Source organism: Rhododendron vialii, chromosome 11a (genome assembly GCF_030253575.1).
Source record: "Rhododendron vialii isolate Sample 1 chromosome 11a, ASM3025357v1".
Classification (NCBI taxonomy): Eukaryota; Viridiplantae; Streptophyta; class Magnoliopsida; order Ericales; family Ericaceae; genus Rhododendron; species Rhododendron vialii.
The window spans coordinates 12893291-12918518 of NC_080567.1; the positions used below are offsets into that span (position 1 = coordinate 12893291).

Sequence of the window (25228 nt, forward strand, 5' to 3'; positions counted from 1 at the left end):
TTGGGTTTATCCTTAATTTCATCTGGAAATTTAGAAGCAAATTCTATACTTCTATCAATTGGGATAATTTTCCCCTGGTGAATATTATGTCCCAAAAACCGGACCTTAGTTTGGAATAATTTCATTTTAGGTGCAGATACCACCGAACCATTTCTTTTAATAATATCTTTAAATATTCTAAGATGTTTTATGTGTTGATCGATGCTTCGTGAGAAAAGTAAATTATCATCAATATAACAGATTGCAAATTCTGCATACGGATAGAAAATATCATTCATAATATTCTGAAATTCTGAAGGTGCATTCTTCAACCCAAACGGCATTACATTTCATTCGTAATGACCAAACGGGACAGTAAAAGCTATTTTATATCTATCAGATTCTTTAATTTGAATCTGCCAATATCCAGATTTTAAATCAAATTTAGAAAAAATGACTGCCTTATTCAGTCTATCCAATAAATCTTTTTTATTGGGGATGGGATATCTTATCCACATTAAAACTTCATTTAGAGGTTTATAATTAATAACAAGTCTAGGAACACCTCTTTCCTTTTCAACATTTTTATTAACATAAAAAGCTGTACAACTCCAAGGAGAGTAGCTTTTTCTAGTTAATTATTTGTTAAGTAAATTGTCAATTTCATTTTGACGCATTTTTAAATATTCTTGTTTCATTTGAGAAGGCCTAGCTTTAGTAGGAATTTTTCTTTCGTCAAAATCCTTCTCATAAGGAAGTGAAACAATATATTTTTTCCTATCTCAGAAAGCATTAGGGATATCACTACAAATTTTCTTATGAAAATCTTCTTCAATTTGAGAAATTCTCTTTTATTACAGGTTTTTGTAATGCTTCTTCGATATTCATAATTCAGAATTCTTTTTGAAGAAAATATATCTGCTTACCCTTATTAGAGATTTTTTTCATGATGTCATTGATTTCCTTGTAAACAGGAGGAGAAACAAATTCAAAGAATATTTCATGACCATCAATATGAGCAGTTATTCCAGCAGTACTGGTTTGCATTGGCATTAACATTGCTAGAAAAGGAGTTCCCAATATTAATTCTTGCTGGAGATTTCTTATACAAAAAAATTTTGTCTCCAAACAAACTCCTTTATTGCAAATATAAACATTGTTAAGTTTGTATTTAATTATCATTTTAGATCCCCTTGCATTAGTGAGCCTTTGAGAAGTTTTCTCAAAATATTGGGTTGGAACTATTCCTTCTTGGATACAATTCACATCAGCTCCACTATCAACCAATGCAATAATATTGTTGATAGTATATTCCTTTTGTATCACTAAGTTTACCTTTACATGCCATTTTTGGTAAACTACATTTTTAATTAGATTTAAATAATTGGAGTCATCAGCATGACTAGTTTCACCTTTTTCTAAAGAGATTATTTTTTTATTCATGTCATAAAGCTCTCGAGTAGCTTTATTTTGAAATGATTTTAACAATTTTATTTCTGTTTTTAAAATATTTATTTCTCCCTTGAGATCAGGAATTGTAACAGGTTTGTAATTATCAATTTGTTCTAACATATCTAAAACATTTTTTTAGACTATAGGTTTCATTAGGAATTTGGGGTTTTTCTTCCTCTTCTTCTTTAGTAGAAGAGATGCATGTTTCCATGATTTTTATTTTCAGTTGAGGATCATTAATTTGATCTATTATATCTAACAAACTTTGTTGTTTATCAGTAAGAACATTAATACTGAGACCATTCATCTCAACAATTGCCTTCCAATAATTATCGAAAATTGAGCATTCAAGATTATTACAATTACAATCCTTAGAAACTTCTTCCTCTTCTGAACTAGAAGAAGTATCTTCTTGATCAGATATCTCATTAATCTGTTCATCTGATTCTTCCTGTGATTATGAATCACTAGAGTTAAGCATTAATTTAAAGAGTTGTTGTTTTAACTCATCATCTATTTGAAGCTCATTAAGCTTTTTCTTAGTCTTACACTTATTTGCATAGTGCCTTATTTTTCCACACTTAAAGCATTTTGCTGTGACTGTCTTTTAGATTTATTATTTTGTTCACTACAAGAAATTTTGCTTTTCCCAGCATTTCATAAATGCCCCTAAAAGTTCAAAAAATGCCGTCTAGGAGTATGTCGGTAAAGGTACAAATGCTGGGAAAGGTCTCTATAAATGCCGGGAATAGATAGACTCATTTGCAGCATTTGTACAAATGCCGGGAAAAATTGTACCATATAAGACAAAATGCCACATGGGCGCCATGTGTTCACCCACATGGTGCTTGTGTGTTGCCCACGTGTCACCCACGTGGCACTTGCGTGTCGACCACATGTCGCTTGTGTGGCGCCCATGTGTCCACCACGTGTCATGCAAATTTTGTGAAGAATTTGCTTGCCCCAAGATTCGAACTCGCGACCTTTGCCTCGCGCGCGCGTGAAGCTACCAACTAGGCTAGCCACCATAGTGGGTTATATTGCTCAATGAAAAATATTTATATTATACATAGATTTTTTTTGGCATTTTTTTCAACAAATGCCAGTAATAGTTTGGCGGTACTTATTTTGGCGGAAAAGTCAACTTTTGCCGGCATTTTTTTAAACAAACGCCGGTAATAATTTTTTTTTTTTTGGCATTTCTTGAAATGCTGGTAATAGTGGCTTTTCCGACATTAATTAAAATGCCAGGAATAAAAATGCCGGGAATGACCATTTTTCTTGTAGTGGTTTTTTCTTGGCTGAGGTAGACTCTTCCGAACCAGTTTGCTTAGTAGTCTTCCTCTTCTTTTGAGCTTTTCTTTTAGAATATTGTTTAGTAGTCTTATTACTACTCTTCTTCTTAGAAATGTTTGGATATTTGGTTGTATCATATCCAAATTGGTCACAGAATTGTCCTAATTCTTACTTTCCAATCAGATGTTGTTTCTTCAATTGATTGTGCAATTTTATGTCATTACACAAGGTTAACCCTTCCTGAATAATAATAGAGATTAATTGTCCATAAGTGTATTGATCATAATTAATAGTTAGACCATTATTTTGATCTCTCAATTTTTTCCTAATTTTCTCTGCAAAGAAATAAGGTAATCCATCTACAAATTTTGATTTCCAATGCTCACTATTAGCATCAGTCATTTGCTTTACTTTTGCTAAAAATACATCTTTATACCAACGAAAATGAGTTAACGTTGGACATTTTAGATTTTGAAGCAATTCTAGCTCGACTTCTTTCTCGTTGGTTGTCCCAGTGACCAACAAAATGTAAAATAATTGATTAAACTAGAGTGTAAACAACATCCTGTATCTGTTCACCCTTTTCATTAATTTTAACTGCATTTAATATTTTCGAATGTTGGTTTGCAGTTAAGACATTATCCCACAAACCTTTAATCATGCCAGTGAAACCAACTGTTATCCAGCCAGCCACCTGTCTATCTTCATACCGATTATTTACACAAATAGTGCTATACATCATCATTTGATGTACCACTCCAAAAATCTGGTATTCCGTCATCCCATCTATGTTCCATTCATAGATAGTTCGTCCACTATAAGACATTTGTTTTTGGAAACCAGATTCCTCATATAACATATCTTGAAGAGTTGGCCTTGGATAGTAATATCTATCTGCTCTTGAATAAGGAAAATCCTTACTCTTTGGATATTGAATTTTATTAATAGCATCAGTTTGAGATTGAATAAAAGAATTTTTCAATTCTAAAATTTCTTGATTATTCATCTCTTCTAATTCTATTTCATTAGATATAACATTTAACAAAAGACCTTTTGGTCTTTTTTGCAATTCTTTTACCAATTCAACGTTCTTGTTTGGATTATTTAAATTAAATCCAGTAATTGGAATTGGTGGTCGAATATTAGAAGGGGAAATCTCATCTTTTTTTATCTTTATCCCTATCTTGAAGATTCCCGATTTGTTCACTTATTTGGACTATATGTTCTTCTATTCGAACTAATTGATCTCCAACTGTGTTGAGATATAAGTTAGTATAATTATTCTGCTTATGAATTTTTCCATTTATATCAGCATTTGTAGGTTTAACAAACGCTATAGTCTCTAAAGAAGGTTCAGATTCTGAACTTCCTTCCAAAGATAGAGGAATTGTTGAAGAAGGTTCAGATTCTGAACTTCCTTCCAAAGATAGAGGAATTGTTGGAGGATGAACTGCAGATATTATAGTTCCAGTCATAGATCTCCAATTTCTATGATAGTCTTGGATAACATTAATAGATTTATCTAATTCTATAAAATATTTCCCGTAAAACCATTGAGTAAAAGGGATAATATTCTTTGTGTAATCAATCCAATCATAGAATTCTTTTTTAAAATTCTGTAACTGATTCTCATCATATTTTGAGAAATACCATTCCCTAAATTCTTTATATTTAGGTTGGTAAAATTCCTTATAAATATCTTTTCTAATATCAGGATCTATTATTGTTGTCATTAATAGTAAAATTCATTTCACTAGAAGTAGGTGATTCTACTATATTTGTAGGATTATTGTAAACTCCATGAGGAATTTGATTTTGGGATATTCTTATACCTGCCAAATTAATATCTTCAATTGGATGTGGTGATTCTGGAATTTCAGATGTGGAGTGTCTACTAGTTGTAGGTACACTAACCCTATATGGTAATTGTGTTGCAGAAAAACTATTTTTAGAACTTCTACTCCTAAGAAATCTTTCTGGTTGAGAATTCCTAAAATTCAAAGAGATAGTTCCATCACTGTCTTGTATTATTTGTTCGATTTGATTAACAATAGGCCTGGGTGGAACCGCATTATTTATCACCAAGTTTTCTGGAAATGTAATTTCGTCCCAATTTATCAACCTGTTAGTTGCAATATTTGATGTTAACATATTAGTTTCTACTAGAACAGTCTGATCTCCAGGTCGTAATTGACGAACCCTGGGATTAACAGTATTCATAATTTTATAGAAAATTCTATAAATTACTGCTATTACTTCAGATCCAGGTAAGAAATCATAACCTCTAGTCTGGATCCTACAATTTAAAACTTCACCTATGTTTCTATCTGTCATTGATAGAGTAAGATTTGGATAAGCATTAAAATAAATAGGACCATGACATAAACTGGTCTCTATTGCTCCCATTATTGAGGATCTCCAATCATTACACCTGCCATCTCTAAGTGTTAGTTGAAGGCAAGTATTCATTCCTAACAAAGTCAATGGTTTAAGAGCTATTTGTACTAAACCAATATGAACATATTTATAATTTCGCATGTGAGCAATTAGATTACTACGATCCATAAGATTTATTATCTTATATCATTAAGCTCTAAGCTTTCAGTTCTTTCCATGGTTTTTATTGTCATGCTACTTCGAAATTCAAACATACCATGCCCATATATTGTAGAAGGGCGTACTGGAGGTATAGTCCAGTGGTTTAATTGTTCCTGCACATCAGCATATTCTACCAATTCAGTATTTTTAATTCTGTCATTATCAGATCTAAACAATCTCCTCATTGAGATAAAATTGTGTTAGTGCTCATATAAATTATTCTTCCATGAATTCGCCTTTAGGCTATGATGTCTATAGATATGTATCTATACTTAGGTCTAAGTAGCCTTACTAAGTCTAGGAAGGAAAGGTAATGATTATGTTAAGGCTTTAAATGACAAAACATTGTCCAATGGTCAACACTTTTCGTAGAAAGCATATATGGTTATATAGGCATGTTTATAATAGGCTATGATATTTATATACCTACTAGCGGATGCCCGTGCCTGAAGGCACGGCGCAACGTATTCTTAACCCAAAATTGAATAGAATTAGAGAAGTAATAGATGACAATAGGTACCCCATTTTGTTAAATTTCAAGTGAGCCCGTCTACGTTAGAGCACAATCGAAGTCTAAGAAAAATCAAGCTCAACATAACAATTTATTAACTCCAACACGTGCAATAAAACCACATGCGCGCCCCTGCACGTTTTATAGCTAGGCACAACACAAACAAAGATGCCAAAAGCCCCAAATTACCTTGGTAGAGAGGAGAGTCAAGTAACCCATAGCAGCTATATCAACTACAACTTCCCGGCCGCAATCATCAATAAAGTAACATATTCATGTCATCAAATTGTTGGGGGTAACATATTCATATCTCTTTGAGGCATTGTCAATATTGAGTACTCTCTGCAACTCCCTGCAAATGGGCAGTGGAGCTCTCAGGATTAGTTGAGGTGCTCGAAAATTGGCATGGACATCTGAGTTATCAAAAAGGAAGCACATGAAAGGAAAATAAAAATGTTCTTTTTTTTACTCCCATTAATAAATAACATCTTGGACTACAAAAAAAACTTCAAGTCCTTGCCCTTGATTGACCGAAACCGACAATGGGTCATAATTATAATCAGAACCCCAACTATATTTGTAACGTCCCAATTCGGGTCGTTACAATATTAATCATAATTTAGCGAATCAAAATCTGACCGACAACCGGTCTCACAAATTCCTAATCCCACAATTAACTCATAATAAGTAGTAAAGCCTTCATTGTGGATAAGCAAGATTTGCATTAACAAAGAACTGGAAGATATATACAATTACGCAGGTCATACACCAAGCCATACACATTTATGAATATAAAAATCAATATCATCACAAACCAAACCTCTAATTCAATTAATAGTAATACTGTCATGACCATAGAAAAGCTCCAAAAACAGTATCATGGATTTCGTGATTGCCCATGCCTAAAGGCACGACACAATACGCCGATTAAAAAAAAAAGGCTCGACACAACATTTTTTATTACAACTTTAAAAAAATTATCCATGGAGAGAAACAGTGTACTACTCCAGATAACATTGTAACAACTCGTAATTTTTAACAATAATAATAGTATTTAAAAAGCTTTATTCTTGATAATAAAATTCTCTTTATTATTAAATATATACAATTATCATTAATTTATCCTAATTACCTTATTTTTATTTTATTTCTTTCATTACAAATTACTTGCATGCATAATTACAATTCCTCCTATCTATCCCTCTCCTACTCAGTCTCAACTTCCTCTCCCTGATCGTATCTCAACCCTTATTTTCGTCCATCTCAAGCCCTAGAGTTAGAATCCTTTTTAAACCCAATTTCATCAACTTCTTTAAAAATTCTCCTATATATATACCTCAGTATTCCGACCCTAGGGCATACCACAAAATTCCCCACGCCCCACCAGTCCAGAAGAGAGAGAGAATTAGGAGAAATCGAACTCCAATCCATGGAGTTCTAGAGAGAGAAAGAAAGAGAGAGAAAAGTGGGTTTGCATTCCAAAGCCAACCGAGACCTGAATTGATCATTCCAATTACATCCCTCAACCCCAAGCATCCCCAAGCATCATTCAATTCGAGCCCAAGGTCCCCCGATCGCCAAAACCGAAGTCGTCTTCTCCAAAAATCAAGTTTCGTTCTAAAATCAATTCGATCCAAACCAATGTATTATAATCCCTTCCAAACACTCCTCTAAGTATATTAAGTGTTTTTAAGCCTAACCCTATGCCCTAATTGGACCCATGCATCAAAACCGTGACGAAAAACAAAAAAAAACGAACCTGAACCGAACCTCGCGGCCGCAACCTTCGGGCCGCAAGAACCAGAGCCAAGGTTGCAGTGAAGGCCCCAGCCGCAACCTATGACCAGTCAGACCTTGCGATTTTACCTGTTTCGTTTCGAATAGACTTTTTGACCTTCTGAACATCGTTTTTGACCCCCGAACTATTTTTCCTAGACTTTTCACACCTCAAAGATCATAACTTGTTAAGATCATATTTTTTTATTTAATTATCTATTTATTAAATTATTTATTCGTTATCTATCAAAGTTTACAAACGAAAAATCCTTGCGACCTTCCAAACAACGTTTTAACACTCAAACTAATTTTTCCTAGACTTCTTGCATCTCAAAGATGATATCTTGTTAAAATAATATTTTTTTATTTAATTTACTATTTATTGTTATTTCTATATCGTTTTAAATCAAAAATTCTTTACAACCTTATAAACCTTATTATAAATGCCCAAATAATTTTATTTCGACTCTCTATATTCTGAAGATGAAATTTTGTTAACCGTAACATATTTTAAATTTGTAAATTATTTATTATCTATTTACTTCACTTTCGGCCATTTTATTTAACGTCTTTATTTAAATTAATCCCGTGACCCTCCGAACCCAACTTTTGACACTCCACTGGTTGCGTAGGACCTTTAGGACTCTTATTTAGGTCATGATAAATATTTCAATATTTTTATCTAATTAATGTATTTTATTAGTTTTTAATTAATCTAATTACTTAGAAATAATTAATGAGAGCCTAGAAAAATATTTTTTTAAATTCTTTTAAAAAGTTCTTACTCTTATTATCATCTTGGCCATACGAGATTTAGGGCAACGGCCCATTCATAAAAGGTTGTGTGATTGTTTGCTTGTAGTCTATTTTAATTATTATTCGTTTTAATTGTATATTGCACTATTACTTGATTTTGAATGCTAGATTGGACCCTAGAGACATGGGGTGGTATGCGAGTAGAATTCACCTAGACGATGCTAAATAATGGATGAATTGGAAAGTTTTATTTCTAGATTGCCTGCAGGCGTGATGTTGAGATTTGTGATGGGATTGAAACTGGCGTATGTCCAGTGATGAATTGATAAACTGGCGTGTGTCCAGCGATGATGGCGAAGTGGTATATAAGATAGGCGAACCCTGGTTGTGATTCAGGCATGATAAGCTTTCCCCTTGTTGTAGTTATTGGGATGCATACTCGGTACATAACTTAGATACATATGCGATAGCAAAGGGAAGTGATCTCATGGGACCGAGCGTGGCTAGCGGTTGGGGAGGAAAGATCCCGCGGAGGAGATCTTAGATTTCACGTCAAGTTAATGGATAGTAATGAACTGATTTATGTGGAACAAACTCTGTATTACTTTTTTGCACTACTATTATCCTGCTGCATGCTATCTGTAAAGTAAGAAGGGTAGTTGGGTTGGATTATACTACGGGGTGAACTTGTTCACTCAAGTACGGATTGCCTGGCTTCCGTGCCAGATTTTGCAGATAATCAAGAAGAGACATCAAATCCCGAAGGTGAACAGTTTTATGCTGAAGAGAACCCAGAGGTGGGAGCTGAGCCAGAATATGCTTGGGATCCGTATCAAACTTAGAAGATGGCTCTGTTATTTTGTTTAGTTTATTACCACAAAGACTATTTTCAGTATTTCTACGATAATTTGTAATAGACGAAACTTTAGGGTGAATTATCCGGTTTGGATTTCGAATTTTAATTCAATAAATTTTTAGAAATCAATATTTAAAACCTTCGATTTTATTTTCAAAAATCGGGGCGTCACAGACATGACTCCAAATTGCCTCAAAACATCTAACCTAGAGAGAGGGAGAGAACATGTACAAACATTAGAATAACGAAAAAAATAAAAAGATTTGATTACCTTTTGTTCTGACAAAGCAAAGGTAATGACCCTCTCTTTTTCTCCAATCAAGGTAGAAAGGAAGTTTATTTCTTCTCTTCTTAGAGAAGCTTATGAATTAGATTATTAAGGAAAACGTAGATTCATTGTTGAAGGAAAACGTATGTGAATGCTACCCCGTTTTAAAGAAACAACAATTATCGACTTTAAAAAACAAAGAATGTTTCCTTTTAGTGTATGAATCAAAAAATGTTTGTTTCCTTTTTGAATGTAGAAAAATCAATCTAAAAGGAAATTATTGAGTTGGATGTAGGAAATTTAAATAGGAAAATCTTGTTAAGGAAACAACGTAAAATCAATCAATTGAAAAGATTTACCGGTCATAAGGTTAGGGGAGTTTAGATTAGGAAGTATCCTCTCGATCGGACGGCTACAACTAACATGAAATATTGATCAGACGGTTGTAGAGGATGCTGAGTTTATATGTATAGACAAAAATCGCTCTATTTTATAATATAGATATATATGTATATATATGTACTTTGGAAATCTAGGAAAATGATCTTTGGAGGGTAATTAGGTTCAAGGCTATTATTCTTAGGCTTGCATGCATGGCAAGTCAAAGTATACTACTTTTGGAAGCATAATGATTACTATCCTAGGTTTAAAAGGTTCAAGTAGGGTTGGAAAGGTTCATAAGGTTCATTTAGAGTTAGGAGAATGTAACTAAGTTGAAATGGTAGTTAGGTTTTACTAACTAATTGGTTAGAAACAAATTCTACTTGCCAAGTTAGATTTCTAGTCAAGAAATATAATTTAAAGATTTTATTTTACTCACTAGGAAATATACAAGTGCTTCTATAAGCATACTTGTCTTTAGAAAATGACTAGATTGTCTGGTGCGAAAAGATATAATTTTATAAGTCTCAAATCTAATTATGACGGATTATTAAAATTAAAAAGAAATTTATAACGTAAAATAAGAATTTTCAAATATTTAAATGAGATTTTTATTTACGAAAAATCGGAGTTGTTACAGTAACGGTCATAGCGCATATTTATAAAGTGCGATGGCATATTTTTACAAAACGTTTCAGAAAGTGGGTATTCCTTCAATTTGTTTAAAGGAAAAAGACCTCGGTTTGGTTGACGGACGGATCGGTTTGGGCGGATTGGTTGGTTTTGGCAGTTCGGTTGATCCGCTGAGCAGCTCTAATAAAAATGTTAGAATTCCGGAACACTTTGTTTGGTTCACCTCTCATAAATAATCTCTCCAAAACTTTTGACTGTTTCGTCATCCGTGTTTTTTCGTCTTTAGTGATTTTTTGTCAAATTTTTTTACTTATTTTATATTTTTTAGATATACATAGCATACGTCTATTCAAAAAGTAAAAAAATTTGTCAAAATATTAAATTTTTTTACTAAAGACGAAAAAATATGCAAATTTATAAAACTTTTTTTATTTAAAAAATAAATCTCAACAAACCAAACATTCTCCCCTAAAATGCCTACTATCTAAACAAAGTCTTAGGCTCCGTTTGGAACTTAAGGAAATGAAAGGAAAAGAAAGGAAAATTAAAAAAATTTCCCTCCTATTATTTGATTGGAAGAAAAAATGAAAAGAAAATAATAATTTTAAATTTTATGAATAATAAATTTTCATTCCTATTTTCCTCCCACTTTATTTTCCTTTCCTTTTCCTAAGGTTCCAGAGCCTTAAAACTTATGTAACCTACGCAAACCCACAGGGAGGAATCATTCGGCCCACGCCACCTCAACTGCTTCGTCTGCTTTCTCACGCCGCCAGCACAAGAATGTAAAGCCGGCGCCGGAGAATAACTCGTACACCAAACGCGACATTCCTGGGGATCATATTGTTGGTCGCACAATCCACCGAAGCCGCGGCACCTCGGACGTAACAATCAGCTCTACGCCGGCTTCCCCCTGCTACATCACAGTCACCGCTATGCAACTATTCGGCTCTTGAAGCATAAGGCGGAAGGTGTTTGATTAAACGTAATCAAATCTGCTCCCTTCCTCTACTGCAATCGACTCTCAATTTCCTTTCACTTAACTGCTTCGTTGTTCAAACCGTCTGGTTGTAGGCAAGGTGTTTGATTAAATGACCAACTAAATGCATATCTTTTTTTACCTCTCCTGCGCACTCTTACATTAATCCAAGAGTACGGCTCCATGTTTGGCAAACTTGTTCGATATATGATTGCTAGGCGAACATGTTGCTATACAGTTTGTTTGGAACTTTCGGAAGCTGTAGATAGTTCATGACAATAAAAAAAATGGAGTACTTGGAACTCAGAAACTAACCTAATAAAGATGCTTGTGTATTTTGTTTCGGAAAATTACTGTAAAAAAGTCATAATATTTTTCTGTTGGTAAGTGGACAAGGAAACATATTCCGTAAAGTAATTGTCTTTCCTGAATTTTATGTTTACAGTTAAGTTTTTGTTTACTCTAATATGATGATACCCTTTGGAAATCATGTCCCTGATATTGACTTGAAGTAATGTTCCACATCTCCCCGGTCTATATGAGTTTCTTTGTCTCCTGTGCAGCAGGCGTTAGTTTTTTCAAAAACACAGCTGTATACCATGATATCTTCTACACTACCAAGTCAAAAGTCTAACATTAACGTGGTATTGTATTATTTGCTGCTTTTGTATGCTCTTATTTTTGGTTAGCTAACCACAAGTGAAATATGGCCGTCACAAGGTCGTTCAATACTTGCGTGATTAAAAGTATACAGATGACGTGATCGAGTTTTGGTCGAAGTAAACAACCAAAACAAGCCCCAATGTACAATTGAGAATCATGGAGAAAGAGTTGGATTGCTTTGCAAAAGGCAGTGAATCTCGATACAGAGCTAAAATGTTTTTTAAGTGGTTGGAGCAATAGGATTTGAGGATTCCACTTCTTTTAGTAAACCATAGTTCTGCTTTAAATTTGACTTCTTTCATTTCCAATGACAAGAGAGGCAACTTGATGCACTAGATTGATGGACACACAGTTGGCATAACTCTTACAACTATCAAGAAAGTTAAGATCAATGGGAGAAGGGAGGGATAAAAAACAATTTTCTTTTTCCTTTTTTTAACAGAAAAACATTTTTCTTTGCTGAGGAAAAAAAGAAGTTAGGATCAAGGCGATTTACTGGAAACGCACATCAAAGACAAGTTTTCTACTAGAACTTTGTATTTTAATAACCAGTTAATTACTTTGCCCCTTAATCTTGTTTGCATCCGACATTTTCATAAACTATGCTTTCCTTTTCGAGCGACACCATCAAAATTTGTAGGTGTGGACTAGTCGGCCTAGGCAGCCAACTTTTAGAACACTGTCCATGACTTGGTAATTCCGAAAATGTGTCCCATCAAATGTGTAGTATTTTGCCCCTCTTTCCTCTGAGATGTAGTTTCCCTTTTTTGATTTGTAATGGGAGGTTGCAGGTCAGGAGACTTATGTAGATTTGGATTGTAAATGAGACTAAACTCATAGATGATTGGAAATCAATATTGACTTCTATTCAGGATGCCCTCAGGGCACTTTAAATTTATTAACTCTGTGGAGCTCTAAATTTTGTGCCTTGGAACCTCCTCTTTTTAGTAATTTTATAGGTGGACATTCGGTGAGCAGATTTAGTTTTTTGTTATGGATTCTCTGGCATAAAATGCTTATAATTGTAACTGCATGTTTTGGGGCCTGACAGGTAATTAGGACATCAAAAAAGAAGGCAATTCAACCCCTCCCCGCGTTAATGTGGTTGTTAAAGAAGGGAAAGGCATGGATGAGCATGTTGTCTCAATGAATTCGATGATGAATTCAGAATCATTTACGGTATCTACCAACACCTGTGGCAGTGAGGCTGTGTCGCCAATGGAGATCTATGCGAGTAGTGGTAGCGACCAGTGGAGAAAGAAGAGAAATGTGCACAAACATTATACTAAGGCTTCAAATGAGCAAGAGAGGGGATGCACTGATGAGGAAAAGAACAAGAAGATGAAATATGTTTCTTCTAATAATATGGAAGTCAACGGCAACAAAAATGTTGCCAATGAGACCATGCCTTCTTTAGACCATGGTGACCAGAAGAGGGGAATGGACAATGATGCTTGCTCTAAGGATGTGAATTCCGATACTGTTTTTCCTTGTCCCCCAAAGGGAGTAACAAAAAAGATTAATGTGGTGGAGGAGGGCGATACTAATAATTTTAATCCGGCAGTTGATGGTGATGGTGTTGCAGTCAATAGGCCTAGGCTTGAGGATGTGCTTGCACAATTTGTGTACAATGGTGGCCGCCAGCCAAATGGGCAGGTCACAAACTTTTTGAAGACTCCGGTTCTCCGTCCTTGTGGTGATGAGGTTGCAGTTAGAGAAAAGAGGCATTTCAGGAAGAAATATCCATTCATTTCCAACAGCAAGGGTGATCAGAGCGGAAAAAATGGGGCTGCAAACGAGGCTTTCTTTTCACAGCGTGTTTATGAAAAAATGGGTGAAGGGAAAGAGAAACATGACAGGGATGTCTGTGAACCTGTCTTGTTCAACAACAGAAGGAAAAAAGAGAAAGGTCTGAAGAAAGAAAATTCGAAAGTTCAGGTGGTTTCACGTTACTTCAATCCTTCAATGAGGGAAGGTCTGAAGAAAGCATGTCCTGATGTTCAGGTGGTTTCGGGTTACTTCAATCCTCCAATGAGGAAACGAGTTGTGCCAAGTGAGGAGAAGCATCTGAAAATCAAGTTGCCTAAAATATTGATGAAGAATGGGCCCACCAATGTATCAACAGAGGTAGAGAATGCACTTTCTGATTCGTCGGGAGGTAAGAGTGAATGCGCAGTACTGCCCAAAAAGGCCCGAAGAGCATCGAAAAAGAGGACCGCGACAGGTGATGAGGACATCGGAAAAGAAGGCGATTCAACTCCTCCCCACGTTAATGTGCTTGTTAAAGAAAGGGAAGGCACAGATGAGCCTGTTTTCTCCTTAATGAATTCTATGATTAATTCAGAATCATTTGGCAAACTGGCCAGTGAGGCTGTGTCCCCAATGGAGATCTATGCGAGTAGTGGTAGCAGCAAGAGGAGAGAGAAGAGAGATGTGCACAAACATCATACAAAGGCTTCAAATGAGCAAGAGAGTGGATGCACTGATAGGGAAAATAAGACAAAATACGTTTCTTCTAAGAAAATGGAAGTCAACGGCAACCAAAATGATTCCAGTGAGACTATGCCTTTGTTAGACCATGATGACAAGAAGATGGGAATGGACAATGATGCTTGCTCTAAGGACCTGAATTCCCATACTGTTTTTACTTGTCCCCCTAAGGGAGTAACAAAAAAGATTAATGTGGTGGAGAAGGGCGATACTGATACTTCAAATTCAGTATTTGATGGTGATGGTGCTGCAGTCAATAGGCCTCGGCTTGAGGATGTGCTTGCACAATTTGAATACAATGGCGGCAGCCAGTCAAATGGGCAAGACACTAACTTTTTGAAGACACAGGTTTTCCGTCCTTGTGGTGATAAGGTTGCAGTTAGAGTAAAGAGGCATTTCAGGAAGAAATATCCATTCATTTCCACCAATAAAGGTGATCAGAGTGGAGAAAATGGGGTTGCAAACGAAGCTTTCTTTTCACAGCGTGTTTATGAAAAAATAGGCGAGGGGAAAGAGAAACATGACAGGGCAGTCTGTGAACCCGTCTTGTTCAACAACAGAAGTAAAAAAGAGAGAGGTCTGAAGAAAGAAAATTCTAAAGTTCGGGTGGTTTCAGGTTACTTTAATCCTCCAATGAGGGAAGGTCTGAAGAAAGCTAGTCCTAATGTTCGGGTGGTTTCGCGTTACTTCAATCCTTCAATGAGTAAACAAGTTATGCCAAGTGAGGAGAAGCATCTGAAAATCAAGTTGCCTAAAAAAAGCATGAAGAATGGGCCCACCAATGTATCCACAGAGGCAGAGAATGCTTTTTCTTATTGGTCGGGAGGTAAAAGTGAATGTGCAGTACTGCCCAAGAAGGCCCGAAGAGCAGCATTGGTTAAACCCGTATTAAATGCTGCCCAGATGCGAGATGAAGCTTACAAAAGAAGAACTCCTGATAACACATGGAAGCCTCCCCGCTCCCCTTTCATTCTCCTACAAGAGAATCATGCTTACGATCCTTGGAGGGTATTGGTGATATGTATGCTTCTTAATAAAACAACTGGTCTGCAGGTATGGTCTATTCATTTTCTTTGGCTTTCTTCACTCTCTGTAGTCAAATATTGAGTATTGGTATCTTTGCAACCTATGTGTATGGGCCTATAGTTACCTCGTCAAACTGGTTTACCATTTCGGTCAAATGAAAATGAATAGCTAATATACCAAACCAAACCAAACCGAGCCTTACGTCCCAATCACTTGGGGTCGGCTACATGAATCCGTTTCCTCCATTGAGCTCTGTCAAGGGCCACTTGTTCACATAGACCCATTGTACTCATATCTTTGCGCACTACAGCATCTAATGTCCATTTAGGTCTACCCCTCCCCGTAACATTGCTACCTAGAGCTATCCTATCTGCTCTTTAACTACTGCATCTTCTGGTCTACGGTAGATATGCCCAAACCACCTTAGCCTATTTTCCCTCAACTTCTACTCTGTAGGTGCTACACCTATCATCTCACGAACTATTTCATTTCTAATCTTGTCTCGTCTAGTCTTACCACACATCCACCTCAACATTCTCATTTCTGCTACACTCATCTTGCTCACATGTTGTTTCTTAATAGGCCAACATTTTGTCTCATAAAGCATCGCTGGTCTTATGGCAGTTCCATAGAATTTTCCCTTCAATTTTGTGGGTAACCTCCTGTCACCTAGTACATCAGTAGCGCTTCTCCACTTGAGCCATCCCACTTGGATCTTATGGGTCACATCATCAGCAATCTCTCCATCTCTACTAATAATTGAGCCTAAATACCTAAAATGATCACTCTTTGGTATCTCCTGGTCTTGGATCATCACTCTTTCTTCATGCGCACTACTGGTACCACTAAACTTGGATACCATATGCTCAGTTTTACTCCTACTTATCCGAAAACCCTTTGACTCTAATGCTTCCCTCCAAATTGTGCAAAATATTATCTTATTATCTCTGGACCAAAAAATCTTCACAGGTACATTGATATTTTCAAGTGTTTATCAAGCTTTACTTCTCTTCAGGTTGATGCTCTAGTTGTTTGAGTGATTACACAATGGTATGTTTTTGGTCGATCAGTTTTGAGGGGACATACACTTTGTAGGAGATTTAAAGCATTATCTGTGTTTATTGGAAGTAAGTATGAATTGGTATACTTGTTGGATAGGCTGCGCAGTTAATATGTGGGCAGCCCTTGGTAGCAAAATAATGCTTCCCAGTTTGTGTTTGCAAAAAGAGGTGAAGAAGATGTAGGCGGCTCCTAGTCTTCTGAATGAACTTTTTTTCTTCAGCCATCAACATCGCATTGCTTCTTCATTTATGAAACGCAAGGGCCTTTGGTTCTTAAGGTATAGCCAAGGGCTCTCACAGATCAGACATCATCAGAGAGAGTAGAGCACAATACTGAGAGAATGTAAGGGAGAGAAAAAGATACAATTGAGCAAGGGCTCATGGTTGAGTATTCCTTTCTCGCATTGTCTCTTTCAATATAGTGGAACTCTCATTGGGCCATCGATGTAGGCAAAGCGGCCGAACCACGTAAATTCTCCTTGTACTATTTATTCTCTTCTCTGTGTGCTTTGGTTTTTAGCGTGCGCATTTGTTGCATGACGTGGGCTCCCAAAATCCCAACAATGCTGTTATATTTGCTGCTTTGCCGCTAATATGTCCAAATATTTAATTGTTGTTTCTAAGTCGGACATGTTTCGGACACGCTCTGACACGTATCTGACTGGCTTGGGGACACGTTTTGGGTTTTAATGTGATTTTAAAATCCTAAAACTAGGTTAAAAAAAATGTAGTATTTGAAATATGAACCAAATTAAAGCCTAATATTAAATAACTTAAGGACGAAAAGTATAAAATATTCTAGATAAAATTAGGAAATACGAAAGTAATAATCTATGTTATTAATTTTTTTTTTTTGCTATTCTCATTTTTTCATTGAATTTTTTTCTCTTTAATGTGGAAAAAATAATATCCTTATGTAATATATGAATTTTTGTATGTACATATATATAAATCATTATTAATCTATGTATTTAGCGTATCCCCCGACGTGTCCATATCCTAGGTTTTGGAAAAATCACATATCCACGTATCCATGTTGTGTCCGTGTCCCGTATTCGTATCCGTGCTTCTTAGTTCCTAACACATCAACAAATGCATAGTTTTCTTATTGATCACATTAAATAATTGAAGTCTTTGTTTGATCGGATAAGTAATTGAAGTTAGCAAGAAGTTAATTTAGAAGGTCTTGTCCCCAAGGGGACTGGACTTACTCATTGAAATAATCAGAAAATGTATTGAAGTTTGTATCATTTATTAGTGTGCTGTTTCTTCATTGATATAATAATACCATCATACAATCCCCCACGGTAAAGATATTTTCTGAAGCCATCACTTGTTGGAAATATTTTTTAGAATTTCTATAAACTATGATACCACGAGACAACAACACAACAATAAATATTGAGATAACTATGTAAGCACAAAATTAGGAGTGTTAGAGAAAACTTATATGGATCGAGTCACGCATAAAGCGCTCTCCTAAGAGAAGGTGAAACAATCCTGGAAAGGTTTGTGTGTAGCTAAAACTTTCCTGGAACCAAGAACAACATGTATGCTCACAACAATCACAATATATATATATCGGGGCGGTTCCAAGGACACTTAAAAAAACCCCCCCAAGCTCCCGATCGAATTTTGATCATCCGAGCCGCTCAATGTAATCAAAACGTGATTTTAAGGGTGCCCGTGAGAAATCAGCAAAAAAAATGACCGGGAAGGGCTTCATCCGAACAGTTTTTTATTGAACTTTATTGAACGGTTCAATAAAAAACTGCTCAAATCAAGCCCTTCCCAGTTAGTTTTTTTGCCTGTTTCTCGTGGGCACCCTTAAAATCACGTTCTGAACAGATTGAGCGTCTCGGATCATCAAAATTTGATCGGGAACTATGAGATTAAGATTTGGAGGGTTTTTTTAAGGGTCCCCGGAACCGCCCCGTATATATATATAGTGAAACTCAACATGTATATGAACCAAAAAACCATTTGTGTTCCACCTCATATCCTCAATTGTCTTGAATTTGAGTATATCCATGGACTCATGGACACATTGTGCTAGGCGTAAATGTCATGATGTAGAAGGTTGCAGTGATGGTGATTACTAGGTTTCCAAGGTGGTTGCTCAATGCATCAAGAGATCTGTTAATGGTTCCTTTTTTGTTGTGATTCTTATTAGGCTAAACAATTCATGAGACATGATGTGATACTTTCCAGCTGATTATTACTATATAGGACACTCAGCCCCATAGGAAATCGGTGTGTTGTACTTGATGAGACATGACTTCTTGATATTGGAGTGTGGTCATACAGCGAGAGTATGTTGGCCATACAATTGCCCTCCCTCCGTCATTATTTGTACCTTTCAGGAATCCAACTTTATAGGGGACAAGCATTAAAGTTGGATTTGATTTCCAACATGGCCTCCTAATTTCACTTCTAAAACTACTTCTAATTATTTATGAAGGTTGGATTGGGAGATCTAAATGCTTTTTTCTTTGACTTATCAAAGAGGACTAGTATTTCGGGACATATCAAAGTGGAATATTGGACTAACATTAGTGGACAAAGGGAGTGTGGTTTTAGAGTCACTAGAGAGTTGATGTTCTAAAATACTATGAGAGTCAGAGTACAAGTTATTGTGAGAAAGGATTGAGGATTCTCATCAGATCTCACCATTTTGGTGTGATTTGGGGAGAAACAAAAATGAACCAATAGAAACTGCCATTTGTGAGGTAGTGAAAATGGCTTTAAAGTTTAATAAACTCCCACTACTGCAATCGAACAGCCAACCCCCACAAAATAAAAAAGTATCTAAGACAACCAAAGGGAACCTAAGAACATTTTCTTAACATCTCGTGCATTTCAACTGCATGTTACTTGTTCGTTGATCCTTTCCATGCCTCTCTACTTGTTTTAGATAACTAATTGAATTTAGTAGTACTTAATTGGCACGAGTGTATGATTGCCTTGTTTTTGGTGCATCAAGTGTTTTTATGTATAATTGTCTTCAGACATGCAAAAGAAATGCTATTGGAGAATTGTTTCACGTGATAGTATTAAGTATATAGATGGTGAATTCAAATGCAATAAGGTGAGGTAAGAGGGACGTACAGCCATTGAGCAATAAATGTTTGATAGGTTGTTTTTTTATCTCTAAAGATGTTAAAAGGCTAGGTTTTAACTTCTCGTTCTGATGTTTAACAATACTCTTATTGTCTTTGCAACTCTTCAACCACCACACACACTTGCACAAACTTTACATGAACACTCGCATTCATCTGTGGGCCCGCAGACACTGGAGGTGTAGTGTGTGTGAGTTAATGTGAGTATGTGTGTAAAAGTGTGGTTGTAGACTTTTTTTTGAATGTCTATGTTTTTTATTTTTTATTTTTTATTTTTTTGAAAGGCAAATGTCTTTGTTTATATTTAGGTTTTTCTCTGTCTAAATTATCACTAACCCCAAAAATCTTGAGTTGTGATATGCGAAAAGTGAGTTTTATATGTTTTTGGTCCAACTTTTTGTGAACATATCTAGACATTAATTCATAAATGGGCTTTACTTTGTGTTGGCTACCCGTGTGGAGCTGATCCTTTAATTGGTTGATAGATATACGTTTGTTAGATGTTCAGAGAATGTACTATTGTTTGCATTGAATGAATTTAACCAGCTCAGTAATAGATGAATGTGATTGCTCACAGGCTGGAAGAGTTTTGCCAGATCTATTCAGTTTGTGTCCAAATGCAAAAACTGCTACAGAGGTCACCACGGAGCAGATAGCAAGCGTGATAAAAAGTCTAGGTTTGTACAATAAGAGGGCACTAATGATTCAACGCTTATCTCGGGAATATTTGGGAGAAAGCTGGACTCATGCAACTCAGTTGCATGGTGTTGGCAAGTAAGTTGGCAATGTTTTTATGTTGGCAACATAACATCACAGCAGAAGCTTTTTATTACCACAAAATGTCATTAAAATATAGAAATAAAGAGTTTCATTCCTAAAATATGAAGTCAACCACACATGGGTGTGACAAAGACTTTTCTTGCGGTACAGCCCTTCATAGCAAGAATCATGATGAGTCGTAAAATTCATCACAATAAGTCAGGACATTCATCCACATAAAGATATGGAATTCTTCCGTTAAGTAGGGTGTGTACCATTTAGACTTTTTCTTCTTTTCTTGCAAGTAAAATGTCTGCGACTGCTGGTGCATTTAGGACAACTCGTTTACTGAGCACAACCCACAACAGTTAACCTGCACCCATTTCTATTTATGTGCCTTAAGTAGAATTTATTTGTTTAGGTGCATTGATCAGTATTATAATGTGCTTGATAATAATGAATAAGTTACTGTTGATGATGTTTAAATCTCATACTTAGTTTTGCTTTACTTCGAAGTTTACCCTGCGTATGGCTTATGTGCAAAGTCTCCAAAAATGACCCGAAGGAATGGACAGAGTCGGGCTTGGGGACTACGTAAAGACAATTTACAATATTGGGTAACCAAATGTGCCAAATTAAATCTTGGGGACAAAAAGTGAGATTAAGCCGTTTCCATTTCATGTAGGAGTAAGGAGTATTTATTTACTTTAGTGGTTATTAGAAAACTAAGTAGATAACTTGTTATAATAAGTACATTTGGCAACTCGTCTTTCCAGGTATGCAGCTGATGCATATGCAATATTTTGCACGGGGAAGTGGGACCGTGTGGAGCCTGAAGATCGCAAGCTAAATAAGTACTGGAAATTTCTGCGCAGTAATAGCAGTCTGTTAGACCAACATACAGTTTGAGCCGGGTGCACTTATGTTTTGGTTTAAGTTCCCATATCTATCACTCTCTAGGTTTGTAATTAATGATCTAAAAAGTTCATTAGCACCTCTGGACTTTAGTGCGCTATGAACATTTTGTGAACAGAATCTGCATAGAAGAGTGACGGCATTGCCTGTTTGAAGAAATTCTCAGTTGCTTCCTTTTGACATGGCTAGGTACAAGTTGGTAGTTTTGCCCCGGGAAAAGAGTGAGGTGTGTATAATGAAATATGAAATAGAATTTCAGAACGATTTTCTCATTTCTTTACTATTGGGAATGTGCTCTCTCAAGTATTCAAGGTGGTGGTTCCTTGTGGTGAATTTGTACAAGATTACATAGAGTTGATTGTGATTATGTATGAAGAAGCATCATTTGGCCCAGAGAAGCATAATTAGTTACAAAATGAGCAATCATTGAAGAGTAATTATTATCCTTTTACCTCATTAGAAAAGAGAAACATATAAATTGTCTCTTTCCTGCATAATTATAAATTAAAATTACTTACCCGAATGGCCGACATGACCATTAACCTCTTTTACCTCATTAGCCATGGTTCTCATCTTCTCCTAATTAAACCACGAACTTGATTACGCGTTGTAATGCAATGAAAAACCCATAGTTCACATCTCCTTGTACTTAAGCAACTCACTAGCGTTTCCGTTCGATGCACGGAACCACCGTTATGTGGTACCCCAAATTTATTTTTCACGTCTTTCGGTGCATAATGTGAGACCAATGCTAGCTTGCATCGAACACGGGACCGGAAAAAGGAAAAAATATCAAACTATCTCTTTTATCATCTAGCATTGTGTCTGTTCGATGCACGGGACAAAAATACAATTTGTGTGGGCTCGACACTTTGTAGTGAGAACCACAAACGTGCGGTGGAGAGATAAGTTGGGCCACCACATAAAAAAATCACTGAAGCATTGAATTATTTTTCCTCAATTCTCCTAAAATCTCTCCCCCTACCCACGTTCTTTCTCTCTCTCAATTTAAACAAATTAAAAAAAATCAAAATTCTAGAAAATTAGGGATGGAGGTTTGGAGGATTGGTAGGCCTAAACACATTCATATAGGATATTGATAGATAGATAGATGTGTAACTCTCTCTTTTCTTTCTCCCTCTCTCTACCTTTATTCCCTTTAAGGAGAAACTTCTCTAAGTTAGGACCTCAAAAAAGAAAAAGAAGAAAAAGAAGTGATAATGGCATAATGATAAGAGAAAAGCTAAAAACAAAGGTGACAATTTCATCAAATAACATGTGCTACTTAACCACCAAATAGTTTTCATACGCCTAGCGAGAAGAAGAAGAAAGTGAGTAAAACACATGCTTGCCTTTTGGTTTATTTCTTCTCATTTTCTCAAAGTAATACTACGAACACAGTTAGAACATGTGTTTTTGTAACCTTCTAATCACATGGGCTCTGCATACATCAAACAATTTCAAAACACATCTCTGTCATAATCGAGAATTTGTGCGCAGTTTGGTTCAGGAAGAGATCATGGACGTTTTGAAATGAATGGAAAGATAATCTACTTTCATTAAGCGATTTATTAGATAATCGGTGTGAGATATCACATTATTCAAGGAGCCCTAGATGCTGTCCCAGTAAACAGGATCATCAACAAGGGCGTTCTAGTGCGTTGTAGATTCTTATCCAAGACTTGTATCAGTTGATGATGTCATGTGAATCGCTAGAAACATGCGAAGTGTATGGCTAACCCAATAACGAAAGTTTCGTAAGGAAACTGGAGCAGGCTACCATGAGATCGTTTAACCGTACGAAGAGCACGAAAATCATCAGAATATCAGCCAATTTCATTCTTTAACTAATTGAGGAAGAACTTACAAGCTAGACATTTCATTTGTCCGTAGCATTTTTCATTTTCTTAATTGGGTTTTAGCTTCCTAGATTGTTGGCATCTGTGAATTCCATCACGGGTTTCATTCGCATGAGCATTTGGTGTATATCTCATCATGAAAAAAGAATGCCATATGATAATGGCATACATATGAAAAGAAACCATACCAAAAATCGCACTTCCTTCGTCCCTCTCTTTTTAAGTGTTTCATTTCGTAAATCTAACTTTTTATAAAAACATCATCATTACACTTTAAAACAGGGACGGATCCAAAAATATAATCTAGTGGGGGCACCTATTAATTATAATGGTGAAAGTTCATTTTTTTTAGTCAACCACTGTAAGATCATACAAAATTAAGGCATGCATTACTAACTACAGAAGTTTATAACACGTCCTTTAAGTTAAATTAAATTATTAGTATTTACTATTGAGTACTGTTGTTGTAAATTATTAGTAAGTACTGTTGGTGTAATGCTAGTACGAATAGGTTTGTTCAAAAGTAATAGACTAGGCTAAAAGTCTATGCTGTAATAGTTTTGTCTGCCATTACGTCTGGCACCAATTATATATAGTACTATTCCCTGATGTCATGAATGATGTAAATGGTTGTACTATTGTTGCCTCCTTACGCTTATAAAAGGAGAGCATCACCTCTGTAATAATCAAGTTAGAAAGCCAGTCAGTGTTTGCAATAATATTCCAGTCTCTTGTGTTCTTATAAATCCTTGTTGTGTTCTCTCTACGATCCTAACCTCCTTAGTGTTTGTACTCACTTCGTGTCTGTAAATTTGGTATCAGAGCCATGTCTTCCATTCTAGCTTAAACCCTCTTCTGGGAACTTCTTTTCTAAAACTACTTCAAATCTTTTCTAAAGAAAAAATTGAAGCGTATGCTCTGTGGCTGCCTTTTAAGGATCCTCCACATCAGAAACTTCACCAACTATTTTGGTTAAAAGAATTTTATATCAGTGGGTTAAAGTACCTTGAGACTTTTGGCTATTGAGCAGTTTGTCTCGGTTTATCTACCCTAGTATACAGAATTTTATTAATCAAAATTAGTTGAAGGCTTTTACGTTGGAAAAGAAAAAGGTTTGCTGTACTAAGGAAAAGGAGAACCCAGATTTCTACTTAAAATGAATCATCTGTTTACCACCCACTCCTCTGCTACGTCATCTTTAGTTCCTTCATGTTCATCCACCAGTAGAAATTCCTCATCCTCATCTTCTTCTTCTAATCTTGAATATTTGTATGAGTTTGAATACCTTCCTGATGATAGTAAGGTTCCCCTTACTGATCTCCCTTTCCTAAATCCCTATAATGCTTTTGTCAAACCACAAACTTTTGTAAAAAAGACCGTCACCCAACTTTTCTCCACAAAACGCCCATCGTTCGTAAAAGAATATATGTTCAAGCTTCTAAATTTGATCAATGCTTCATAGCAGCTACAGAAGCTGAACAACTCTTACCTTTAGAAATCCCAGTTGATTTGCCTCGCCTTTGGCAACAATAAGGATTTACCCATCTTCACTTTGGTGCAATCCGACTTGCTGTTACTTTTCATGGCAGGAAAGGTTTGCCTGTTACTTCTAGACTTGCTCTGGTCGATACCAGGTTTCTACAGTACCAGCACGCATGTATCGCTACAGTCCAAACCACTTTAAATGCTGGAACTGTGATTTTTACCTTTTACCCCAATTTCAACATGCCATTAGCAGATCCTCATCTGCTATCCGCCTTGAAGGTCCAAGTTCAAATTGGTGGTGCCTCCTAAATTTTCACCACATATGCAGCAACCCTTCACTACCAAATGGCCTATCATCTTCAAAAC

The 25228-nt window shown here is 35.9% G+C and overlaps 1 protein-coding gene across 4 annotated transcripts; it reads left to right on the forward strand.

The window, feature by feature from the left end:
* The first annotated feature begins 11355 nt into the window (after nucleotides 1-11355).
* LOC131307451 (uncharacterized) lies at nucleotides 11356-21824 on the forward strand. 4 transcript variants are annotated; one of them, XM_058333945.1, is made up of 4 exons: nucleotides 11356-11491; nucleotides 13200-15691; nucleotides 20422-20618; nucleotides 21380-21824. In XM_058333945.1, exons 2-4 carry the CDS (start codon nucleotides 13274-13276, stop codon nucleotides 21510-21512), a joined length of 2748 nt encoding a protein of 915 aa, XP_058189928.1. In that variant the 5' UTR covers nucleotides 11356-11491; nucleotides 13200-13273; the 3' UTR covers nucleotides 21513-21824. The 4 variants fall into 4 exon arrangements, with proteins under 4 accessions (XP_058189928.1, XP_058189931.1, XP_058189932.1 ...); XM_058333948.1 differs by lacking the exon at nucleotides 21380-21824 and adding an exon at nucleotides 21120-21263; XM_058333947.1 differs by having other exon boundaries at nucleotides 11456-11585.
* The last annotated feature ends 3404 nt before the right edge of the window (nucleotides 21825-25228 follow it).

What these genes read in the sequence shown, in the direction of transcription:
- LOC131307451 (XM_058333945.1), top strand. Translation starts at nt 13,274, where the DNA reads ATGGATGAGCATGTTGTCTCAATGAATTCGATGATGAATTCAGAATCA. An exon ending in ATAAAACAACTGGTCTGCAG is followed by an intron (nt 15,692 to 20,421) that starts GTATGGTCTATT and finishes GATTGCTCACAG; the next exon opens with GCTGGAAGAGTTTTGCCAGA. An exon ending in CAGTTGCATGGTGTTGGCAA is followed by an intron (nt 20,619 to 21,379) that starts GTAAGTTGGCAA and finishes TCGTCTTTCCAG; the next exon opens with GTATGCAGCTGATGCATATG.